At 35.4% G+C, this 11597-nt stretch overlaps 1 protein-coding gene across 1 annotated transcript; it reads left to right on the forward strand.

Annotated features, from left to right (window-relative positions):
- The first annotated feature begins 2027 nt into the window (after window positions 1-2027).
- Window positions 2028-3062, forward strand: LOC145166801 (protein RADIALIS-like 3). The gene is made up of 2 exons (XM_079085842.1): window positions 2028-2423; window positions 2759-3062. The coding sequence occupies exon 1, from the start codon at window positions 2160-2162 to the stop codon at window positions 2397-2399; it is 240 nt and encodes a 79-aa protein (XP_078941968.1). The 5' UTR covers window positions 2028-2159; the 3' UTR covers window positions 2400-2423; window positions 2759-3062.
- The last annotated feature ends 8535 nt before the right edge of the window (window positions 3063-11597 follow it).

Here is an 11597-nt window from a genome sequence, read left to right on the forward strand (position 1 = left end):
GGTTACACGTAAATATAACTATATGGCAATTTTTAAACAAGCTTAGAGAAAGGTAGTAGTCAGTGTGGAACGTGGCTACTCAAACCTTTTGAAATCCTTTTATAATGGGTAACTTTTGTTAAATGAATAAAGTTACCTCATAAAAGTCACAGCAGAGAATCATAAATGCGTTTTGAGACCGGGAAGAAAGGAAAAATGAAAGCAATTAATCACATACCAAATTATAACAAATCGAAGTTACCTTTAAAAGACTATGTGAACAACAATGAAAAAGTGGTTAAAAAAAGCAACTTACATTTTCTATTGTCCCCCTCCTAAAGCATTGTTTCTACTTATAACAAGATATTATAGCTAGCCATCCATATATATATGAAGGAATAAACTAAAAAATACAAAAACAAAATTCTCAAAAAACTTCACAAGAAGGCGAGTAATCCAAATTAACCATTATTCATTTACACTTAATATATTATTAATTAAGTATTTTTTCATTTACGCTTAATCTATATAATTAAGTATTTTTTTCCAGCCACATATTTCTTAGCAATACGCTGTGTGTCTTTTATAATCCAAGTCGCTCTTAAACAAACCATATGCTTCCTTTGGTTAGTATTCGTCTTTCTTTTTCTAGATTCTTTAAAAAGAGGTTCTCAAGATATGTAAGCAATATCACGTACCAATAAATGTACTAGGCATCAGGAATCTAAATCAACTTACCAAAAGCAAGAATCATTACATCATAAGACTATATCAAACAAGTTTAACAAAAAGTAATCAAGGAGCATTAGTTTCCATGATAATTTAATTTGGATATGATAAATATTCCAAATATTGGAAAGATTTGATGCATCTAAAGGAGCACCACCTAAAAAGAATCATCCTTGCTTTCTAATGACAGTTTGTTTACAAAGAAACTCTTATTTCATATCTCTAAACCAATGCTATATACTCCGATTCTCGGAAGCACATTACTACATAAAACTAGAAAAAATATACTATACCATGCAAGTTTATGGTGAAGTGCAGACATTTAAAGAGTGTGCTTATAAATTAAGGGCATCTAAGATGGCAAGTCATTAGCTTACCTTCTTCTCCACTTTGTCCAAAAGCTCTTTGAGATGCTAGCAATGAGAAGAAGAGAAAGTGTGGCTTCCACTAGTGCAAAGATGGTGCTTCCCACAACTTGCATCCAATATGATATGTAGTGCCAAAATATTACGTCAAATTGAGTGAAATAACTCAGATTCTTGATATCATAATATCCTACTTTTCATCAACGAATGCAATCCACATGAAAAATGGAAGAATCTGATACTACACATCTAGACCAAAAGTAGAAAGCATTGCATATTTGCAGCATTGTCCGTACATAAAAGGAAACAAAAAGAAAAAAAAATATCAAATATAATGGATGAGAAGAAATAAGAGAGGCTTTAGTTCACTAAGTTTTAGTTCATGGAAATCTTTATTTACTTCACATATTGTGATTACTATTAGTAGTCATTGCACTAAGATCTCATGACACATTAGCACATGAACCTCAAGCCTTTATTTTTGCGAGTTTCTTAATCATTCACTTCTCACATTGTCAACAATCAAGCCCTACGTACGAATTTGTCCAAAGTTTTATAATCACTTCTAAATTTCAATTTACCTATGTAAATTTAATAAGCCTTTATATATCTTTTGATGTTCCTTACAACGAAAACTAGAGCCAATCTGAAGGAAACGAGGGTAAAGATCTTGCAGATCATTAGTGCCTATTAACCATGCACATGCTCACTACTAAGTGTCTCCTCAAGGTGATCCAGTTATAGACTATTTCATTTAAAAATAAACTTTTAATATAGTGGCCGGTGATGTGATGCATTTCATTTGATACTGATTCTCCAATTATATAGACTTTTATACCCGGTCTATTGTTTGTAAAAGAAGTCGATGCTCACTTTGGTCATCTTGCAAATAATATTCGCCATGCTGGACAAACCCCGCGCCCTTTACTTCCTATTTATAAGAAGTGTCTCTTGATAACATCTTCAAGATCATCCCTTAAGAACTTTCCATCTTCCTTTGACTAGATAAATCCATCCTTCCCGTTTCTCAAAAATATTTTCGAAGGTACCAATAACAATAACCAACAAAAGTCTTTGAGTGCAACAATGGCATCAAATTCCTTCTCATCTAGTAGCTACAGCTCCTCTTGGACGCCTAAGCAGAACAAATTATTTGAAAAAGCCCTTGCGGTATATGACACAGATACCCCTGACCGTTGGCAGAAAATTGCAAGGGCAGTAGGTGGTAAATCTGCTGAAGAAGTGAAAAAGCATTATGAAGTGCTTATTGAAGATGTTAGGCACATTGAGTCTGGAAATGTTCCTATCCCCAACTACAGACATTAGTCTAAATTGCATGTCAACAATCAGGTAACATGATCATTTAATATAGTCGAACTTCCTATTGCCACTTTATTGACAAACTGACATTACTTCCAAAGTAATTGCTACATATATTCTAGCATTTATTTCATTTTTAATCTATTTGAAACCATATTCTAGCATTACTTAAAGGGCCCTATTAGTCAACTCCAACTGTGTCAAACAATAGACTATTGGCAGCAATCCATGAATGTGAATAATAAATGCAATAAGTAAAAAACAAAAGCATCTTCTTCCTTGTTTTTTGAAGTGAAAGGGGTTGAAATCCCACCACTTATATATGCAAATACCCTGAAAGGTCTTATCTTTTGTTTCCTCTACAGCATTATCTCACAGGCTGGCTCATGAAGTACACATAAAGGTCCACTGAAGTAGGAGACATGGAGGTTTTACTAGTCAACAAAAAAGTACAGAAAAAAAACGTCAAGTAAAAAACAGGAATCTATTGGCACTATGCTCTCTCTCTGTGTGTGTGTGTGTGTGTGTGTGTGTGTGTGTGTGTGTGTGTGTGTGTGTGTGGGAACATGTACTGTGTTGTTAATTGTTTGTCGCCGAAAAAAAATGTAACATCAGATTTGCATGTATTTGTTCATATTGATGTTTGGAGAAATCAAATATATTCCTACATTCTATACTCTTTATATACCAAAACATTTGTCAAAAAAATCAAGAGAATGTATTAAAAGAGAGAATTATAATCACATGGCACTCCCCCATGAAAGTAGCAAAAATTCATAAAATTCAAGCTTAAATCATACTAACATGTTCAACACCCTTAATTATAATCTAAGCTAGGTGTGCACTGGACGGACTCATAACAGAAAGAGTTAAAGCCCAAGGGCCAAGAGCTTAGCTTTCGATGCAAAAAGAAAAAGGAAATCTTATTTGAAAAAGTTGAAGGACATGTATAAGTAGTCGGTTATCCTCTTTCTTTCAAACAATACTTAAGGATTGAGTGGTATCGTAGTATAATCGTAATATTCCGTATTCTAGAATTTTTTTTAATAAAATTAAAGCGCTTGACATTGGAAAATTGAGTAATCTAACGCTTCTAAACGTGCTTGTTAATAAAAATAACCACTCTAATTTTTTTTTTAGAAATGACAACATTCTCAAGAATATCGTATTCCGGAGCGCGAAATTTCGTTCCGGACTTAGGGTCCAAAATACGATATTCTAGAGTATTTATGATGTTCTGGAATTGGTGGTGGTTGGTGGGAATTTTGGTCCGGGATCTGAAACCCCGTACGTTCCGGACTGAAAAAATGTATTCTGGACTACATTCTTAAATGACCATACATTCCGGAGTGATGTTCCGGAGAGGTAGAATTAGGGTATTTGTATGGTTTTGTTCCATATATGCAATATATTTGTGTGTTTGATACTTTCCATATACATTCCGAAATGAGTTTGTATATGTGATTTTTTCGAGTGACAGTTTCTAGTGGAGGGCAATGACAACGTATCGACGGATGAATGCAATATCTTGCTCCAGACTACACATGCTTTGGTGTAGATATAAGCAATGATATCAACTTTGTCAGGTTAGTTACGTTGGTTGCTTCCAAGTCCAGGTTACACACTAATCAAATTCATCTATCTTTTCAATGTCCTGGATCCAATATAGTTATGCGAATTTTTGACGATAGACATGTCAAATATGTTTTTAGTTTTGTTAGTAGTATGCCTCCTAACAAAGTACAATTATTTGTTGTTAATAATTTTATGGAAAGTGGTACTAATCGATTTTCCGGGGAAAATCGTTCTAGTGGAAATGGGTCTTCCAGTGCTGGAAGTAACCAAATTTGTAATTTATTACATATGACAACCAACCATGTTCCTTCTTACAATGACCCTATAAATGGGGGGGGGGGATTATAAGTTAAAAGGTAAGGTTGTTGTTCACGCTGACCCTACTGTTGATGTTGATGAATCTATGAATGATGAGGCAAAACTAATGATGTTGGTTTATGATGATAATATAATTCCACATGGAGAGCTAGTTGAACATTTTTAGAGTTACACTAAATTTGATGAGGATGATCCTGAAGGTGGAGAAGAGGAAATTGATCCCTTACAGCCCCGAAAAGCACAAGATGAAAAGTTTCCTTCTTATTTTTCCGATTCTGAAGAAACACAAACCACCCATTGGGGTATGCCTGAACCTTTACCATTGTCCGAATTAGCTCAACAAAAATGTAAGGGGGACACATCGCATAACTATACTTCCCATTTGAATTTATACCAACTCTTCAAAAGCAAATAATCACTTAAGCTTAATTTAGGATTCAAAAGCGTTAGTTAAGGGTTCCAATATAAAGTGAAAAATCTACAAAAGACAAGTTGGAAGCTATTTGCTTTATAGATAATTGTGACTCGTGGTTACGGGCAACAATTTCAATTGGTTAAACTATCGGAAAAACACACTTGCTCAAACGCATAACTACGTCCTCATCACTGACAAACCAACAAAAAGGTATCGGGTCACTTCTTGAAGGGCATATTAACTGATAGTACGGGTAATATGTTGCAGGGGAAACATATACAACAAAGTTTAAATGAGCGTCTTGTACATATTTCATACTGGCAAGCATGGAATGCTAAAATGTATGCTCCAAATCTATTGAGAGGGACCCCTGAAGAAAGCTTTCAAAGACTACCTTTATATTGTTACAACTTGGAGAGGAAGAATCCAGGGACAATTACATATATAAAGACGAGTAATGACAACAAATTTGAATACTTTTTCATGACTATCGGTTGCACGGTAATATTTTTTTTATACTAACTTTTTTATATTTAATGTCCATACATGTGCGTTTGCTGTAATTAGATTATTAATTACTTTTTAAGTTCGAGCGTTTCAAACAAGTTTGTGCCCTATTATCTAAGGGTGAAAATCTGGCCCGAAAACCCTAACCGAACCAAAACCCAAAGTAAACTGCACCAAATTAGGCCCGAATAAGCAATTCAATTCGGGTTTTGGGTATCTATATTATGCTTATTCGGTTCTGGGGTTATTCGGTCTGGGTTACTCAAATAAGAGCTTATTCAGTTCTAAATACCTGATCCAAATAAGCATTCCCCGTCCCCTTTCTCTAATTGACAGAATTCAAAATCACGATTCACACTTCTATCCTCGTCGTTCATAGCAGAAAAAAACCCTATGCTTGTTCTCTTCGTTTCAAAATCGAGCAATCTTCTCATCTATTTCCAAAGTCAAAATCACTTATGTCGATCCTTCCTCTTGTTTCAGACTTTCAAAAATCGACCCTTCCTATTGTCTCTAAGGATTCACAAATTTCTGCTATGTCTACTCATGGAAAATTGGGCTCCAACTCAAGAAACTTAGGTAAATTAATTCTCATTATGTTAATCTACTATGTAAATGCTATTCTTTCAATGTGTTATTGTGTTATGTTAGTCTTTGAATGTTTTATGTTGATGTATAAAAGTACATTGTTATTCCATTATTCAAGTTATTCGGGTTATAGAATCCTAATACATTTTATTCAGTTTTTTCGATCATATTAGGTCCTTAATCATCTTGTACATGTTATTCGGGTAATAACCAAACCGAAACGATTAATATCCGAACCGAAACGAACCCGTATTGGTTAATCAGTTTGGTTTTCGGTTCATGCAATTACCCTTATTTAATTTTCCGACCCGAATAACATCCCTACCATTAGTATCATTGACGGAGCACACCTTAAAGGAAAATACTTAGGCACCATATTCCCAGAAGTAGGCATGGATGGTAATAACCAAATCCTCTTTATTGCATTTGGTGTTGGGAAAATTGAAAGTAGAGAGTCGTGGATATGGTTTTTATCTGGACTCAAAGAATATATTGGGGACATTTTGTATTTGGCTATCATATCCAATAGAGCCAATTCAATTGAAATGACCATTCAAGCCGTGTTCCCAAATGCATATCATCGACTTTACTGTCGCCATTTGTTGATGAATATGAGAGAAAAGATCGGAAAGCAAGAGAGAACGGAAATTTTGTTTTGGGAGGATGCAAAAGCTTACCGAGAGTCTGATTTCAAAGAAATCTTGGGTAGGCTACGTCGTGCACTAAACGTTGATTGTCATACATTGCTAGATATAATCGGTTACGTGAGATGAGCAAGGTCGTGTTTCCCTATGGTTCGGTACAATATAATGACATCAAACAGTGTCGAGTCCATCAATGCATTATCAAGAGACACATGAAAACTACCAATAACAATGTTGATTAATTTCTTTTGGGCAACTATGCAATAATGGTGGTGTCAGCGACGTAATGCTGGAGGTAAGTGTTTATACTGTAATACTTCCATGATAATTATAGTGTAATTTACTGTGCATGACAACATATACGTAATTGTTTTTTATAGCTAAAAGAAAAAAAATATGTTAATGAGTATGCTGAGAAGGTCATCGATAGGAGGATCAACAAATCCTCAACTTTTTGGGTATACCGGATTGATCAAAGCAGATATGAGGTGACCGATCAAATGGAAAATGGTATAGTAAACTGGGAAAGTTGTTGCTACACGTGTGGGAAATGGCAATTGTTGGGTATATCTTGTACTCATGTTGTGGCGGTATTCAAGGAACTAATATATCAACATTGCAATGCATGGATGCCATCGTACTTCACAATGGAAACATATCGATAAACATATACAGAGGTTGTGTTTACTGTGCCAATTCCAGCTGAATACGAAGAACCGGATGAAGTCATGGTTGTATTGCCACCATTGATGGAAAAATGACAAGCCGTACAACTTAAAAACTATAACCGTATCCCATTCGAAGGTGAAGGTATGATTCAGAAAAAATGCATCCGTTGCCAAAGGATCGGTCACACAAGCAGAAACTGTGACGCTTTGTTTCCCGCTGAGTCAAAAAATCTGAATCTTCAAGTAGGACAAAGTCAAGTTCCGAAAGTAACGTTAAGTCTAAGAGTAGATCTAAAGTTAATACTAGTCAAAAAAGTATCCAACAGTATGATATTGTTGATCTAAAAAACCCGTAGTGATGTTTGAATGAAATCATAATATTCTACAAAATATTGTTTGGAAGGATAAACTTGTTTTTGCTACATCTTCATAAGGAAATTGTTTTAAAACATAGTCAAATAAAATCATAATTCAAACATTAGCGTAATCTGCAACATTTATCCACTGGACGCTCTTAATCAACCACAAAGCAACACTTTCCTGCACAGTAGGCTACAACAATTCGTTGGGGGGACGCTACATGAGAACAATATATAAATGTTAATCTTAAGTTATTTATGTCATAGAAACTTATAAATTATAAGGTGGACTAAACTAAATATATTAGTAACACCGTGAAAACATTGCAAATTATGTGCATGCAAACACCTCATCCTAGGGCATGCAATTTCCTGAGGGATAACACCCGGTATAGGGGAACCAACTATACTACTGTTGGGAAATGTCTCCATGATCCAAATCTACAAAATTAAGATGCCAAACAACCTACCAACTTAACAAATTTACAATACTTGTTGCTTAAAAACTCTTATTAAACATAGTGTACATACCTTAAATGCATAGAGAAATCCTTGGGAAAGTATATGTGTGTCTACTTCCGAGTCTTGGCACATTGGGGTTCAAATGGTCCTCAATCTTATCAAACACAGTACACATCTGTTTGTAAATGGAATCCCCTATCACTTTACCCCATGGGTACCTATGTCAAAAAATTAAACTTAATAAGTATATGTATCATTTTGATATAACGTGTGTATAAAATTGTATACCAGTTAAACTCGACTAAGTCAGATAGAAGTGTCATACGTTCATTAGTAACTGGCTGTCGAGGGGATTTCCCCATAAATCCTTGCTCTAGAATATACAACAGGGAGACTCTCACCACGTCTTCATTACTTAATTGATGAAGTAAGTTATTGAACACGTGCATAAGGTCATCCATACTCACCGAACGTGAAAGCAATACAAATGGAAACACATGTTCTCTAAACTCTGCAAAACCAGAACAACAAGAACTGGGAGAGAAATACTCCCTGAACCGCAAGCCGGTGACCAAGCATAATGCTTTCATGTCAAGGCAAACCCGATAGTCGCCAACTGCAAACAGAAGCTCTTGTAGGTCAACTGTATCAAAAGTAGTAAATTACTTGCACATAAGATAGTGACATAGTAAAGGGTGACATTCGACACCCATCGACATGTTTACATAATCACCAAAACATGACCCCACAAACTATTCGGCTTTGTAAATGTGTCATGATTTCGCACCTAAGTTCAGGCCTATAGGTTGCAGTAACAACTGCTTTGTATGTTCTATTGTGCTATAATCAAAAGAATAATTAATTAGGCATTTTTGTATGTATGTTCTGGAATGCAAGTCCGCACCTAAAATTACGGAACGCAAGTCCGGATCATAAATTCCGGGCCAAAAATTCGGAACCAGTTCCTTGTATTCCGGAGAGTTCTAAGTATTCCGAACATGATTTTCGGATTCTAGACATGTTCCGGACTAGTGAAAATGACGATTTTTAATAACAAATTTTGATGTAGTATACATGTATAAGTATATGTAATACTATAATTGCCTTAACACAAATAAAATTCACAGAAAACCCTATAATACCTATATATTGCATAAACTAAACATGATTTAACGTATAATATAAAATAAAGACATATAATTATAAACAAAATTGAAACTTACATATAAAAACTTCATCTCATTAGTGCTATCCGAATACATTTTCAGTTTTAGTGGTGTCTGGAATGAGATGTAGGGTAATACGAAACAAATGGTGATATCTATTCCGAAACGGGTTAAAGAGTATTTATAGGGGGACCAGATTATCGGGTCTGATCTATTACCCATTTACCGAATATAAAATCGAGTCCGAAATGCCCCATTCCGGACCAAGTGGTCATTTTTTTACAAAAAAGAGTTATGTTTTTAAAAAACACCCAAAAATGGTTAGATTACTCAATTTCCCTTTGAATTTGACTTGAAAATGCTTAAGTTTGACAAATGTTGTCGATTTTATCCATGGTACGATTTCTTGTTCGTTTATGTCAAAAGTTTTCCAAGTTATTATTATTATTATTATTATGATTTTTATTCTTTGTTGTTGTTAGTTGTAATAATAGGTTTTCAGGTTATCATTAAATCAACTTTGCCAAACTTTGGGCATAAACGAACAAGAAATCGTCATAGGGGTTAAACCGACAAAATTAGCCAAACTTAAACATTTTCATATCAAAATCCCTTTAATTTAGCATGTTTTTTAATATTTACTAAAATACAGATATTACAGTTATACAATTCTACTGGGTAAGAGTATACTAATTTACAAAGACAAGTGATGTGTAGGCCAACTACAATCCTTAAGTATAGTTTGAAAGAAGAGGACATTGATTATTGATACATGTTGATTCAACTTTTTCAAATACGATTTTCATTTTCTTTTTGCATCGAATGCTAAGATCTTGGACCTTGGGCTTCATCAGTTTCTGAGTGCTTATCCTTTTCACCTTGATATTGAGAGTGGTGTATCATCACAAAAATATCAAGTAAAAATTTTTGTTTTAAGGAACAAAACACTCATTCATTCAATTCAACAGATAGTTAGAGTATATAATGTATCATCAAAACATCGGTGATAAATCAAAAGATAGTGTGGAGTAGTCTTCGGGGTATGTGATGTGATCATGCCGAACACTTCCCCTTGGAACTGGAAGTACTTGAAATAGTTCAAACATAAAACCATAAGCACAAAGATTAGCGAGTTCACCAATATACCACATACCATACATACATTTTCCATGGGCTAGCCCCATGGTCTTTACTTGAAATGCCATGGGCTAGCCCCATGGTCTTATAGTCAAGTGCCATGGGCTACCCCTATGGCCTTTCATGCAAATGCCATTGGCTGCCCCACGGGTCTTACATATAAGTATCATAAAGACAACTAGCACCGTACATAGTATAGTGAGAAGGCTCACCTCCCAGACGATAATCAACTGCTACTGCTCTCACTGCCGAAATACATATGCTATACACCACCTAGGCAGTCACACAACGTAAACCCTTAGTCCACCTTCCAAAACAAGGAGTTTGATCAAAAGTCAACTAAAGACAAAAAGTCAATGGTCAAAGTTGACTTCAGCAAAATGCCACGTTGTGGACAACCCATGCCCATGTTGACGCCTACAAAAAGAAAAAAACAGTCGATCCATCCATAGTTGCCACACTGTAGCGATCAGAATTCCACGCTATGGGCACTGGGTTTTTAACAACTTAATGAGTTAAGTTGTTTCCTTCGATCCCAAGAGCTCCAAAGCTCAGATCTAGTCCTTCCTATGGTCTAGATGGATAAAGTTTCCAATTTTATCCATTAAGACCCCCCCCACGATATCAAGATCTTAAACCTTAGGTCCAATAAAGGAAAAACATGACATGGACTTATCCATTAAGCACTTAATCTCTAAATTTCTTAGTCCATTAACTCCAGAAGAGTTTCTAACACCAAAACTAACATAAATATTGGTGCTTTATAGACATGCATGTCCAATGCATGTCTTGAACTCATATTAGGTCAAATAAGGATTATGATAAAAAATCCCATGTATGGGCCAAAATCCAACCATACTTCAGATCCAAACCATCAACCACTCCAGATGTCCCAGAGATTCATAAAGTTGAAAACGTTATGAGATCTCACCATCCTAACTAACAAGAACAAGAAAAATATGTGACAAAACAAAAGATCGATCTAGCAACCTAACAACATAAAGGTTGAGTCTTGGACACTTACAGAGGTCCAAAAGTTGCTAGAATGAGGAATGGAAACTTGCTTGCTGGATCTTGGCTCACTTCTTCTCCTTCTTCCTTCAACATCTTCCAAAAGCACAAAAATGAGCTTCAACAATGGAGGGAATGGATTAGGGTTTCTTCAGAGCTTAGGAGGGTGATAGAGGCTGATAATGAACACAAAAATAAAGCTAATGGGGATTAAATATGAAGGAAACCCTAAAATATCATGGGCTTAGCCCTGAACAGATTCGACGCCGTGGCTATACTACAACCATGTCGTGACACTCGTTAAACACCCGCGTTCCCGATTTGGCTCGTCACGTTTCTCTACCATATGGTGAC

This window comes from Lactuca virosa, chromosome 3 (assembly GCF_052849685.1).
Source record: "Lactuca virosa cultivar CGN04683 chromosome 3, Lactuca_virosa_CGN04683_v6, whole genome shotgun sequence".
NCBI lineage: Eukaryota > Viridiplantae > Streptophyta > Magnoliopsida > Asterales > Asteraceae > Lactuca > Lactuca virosa.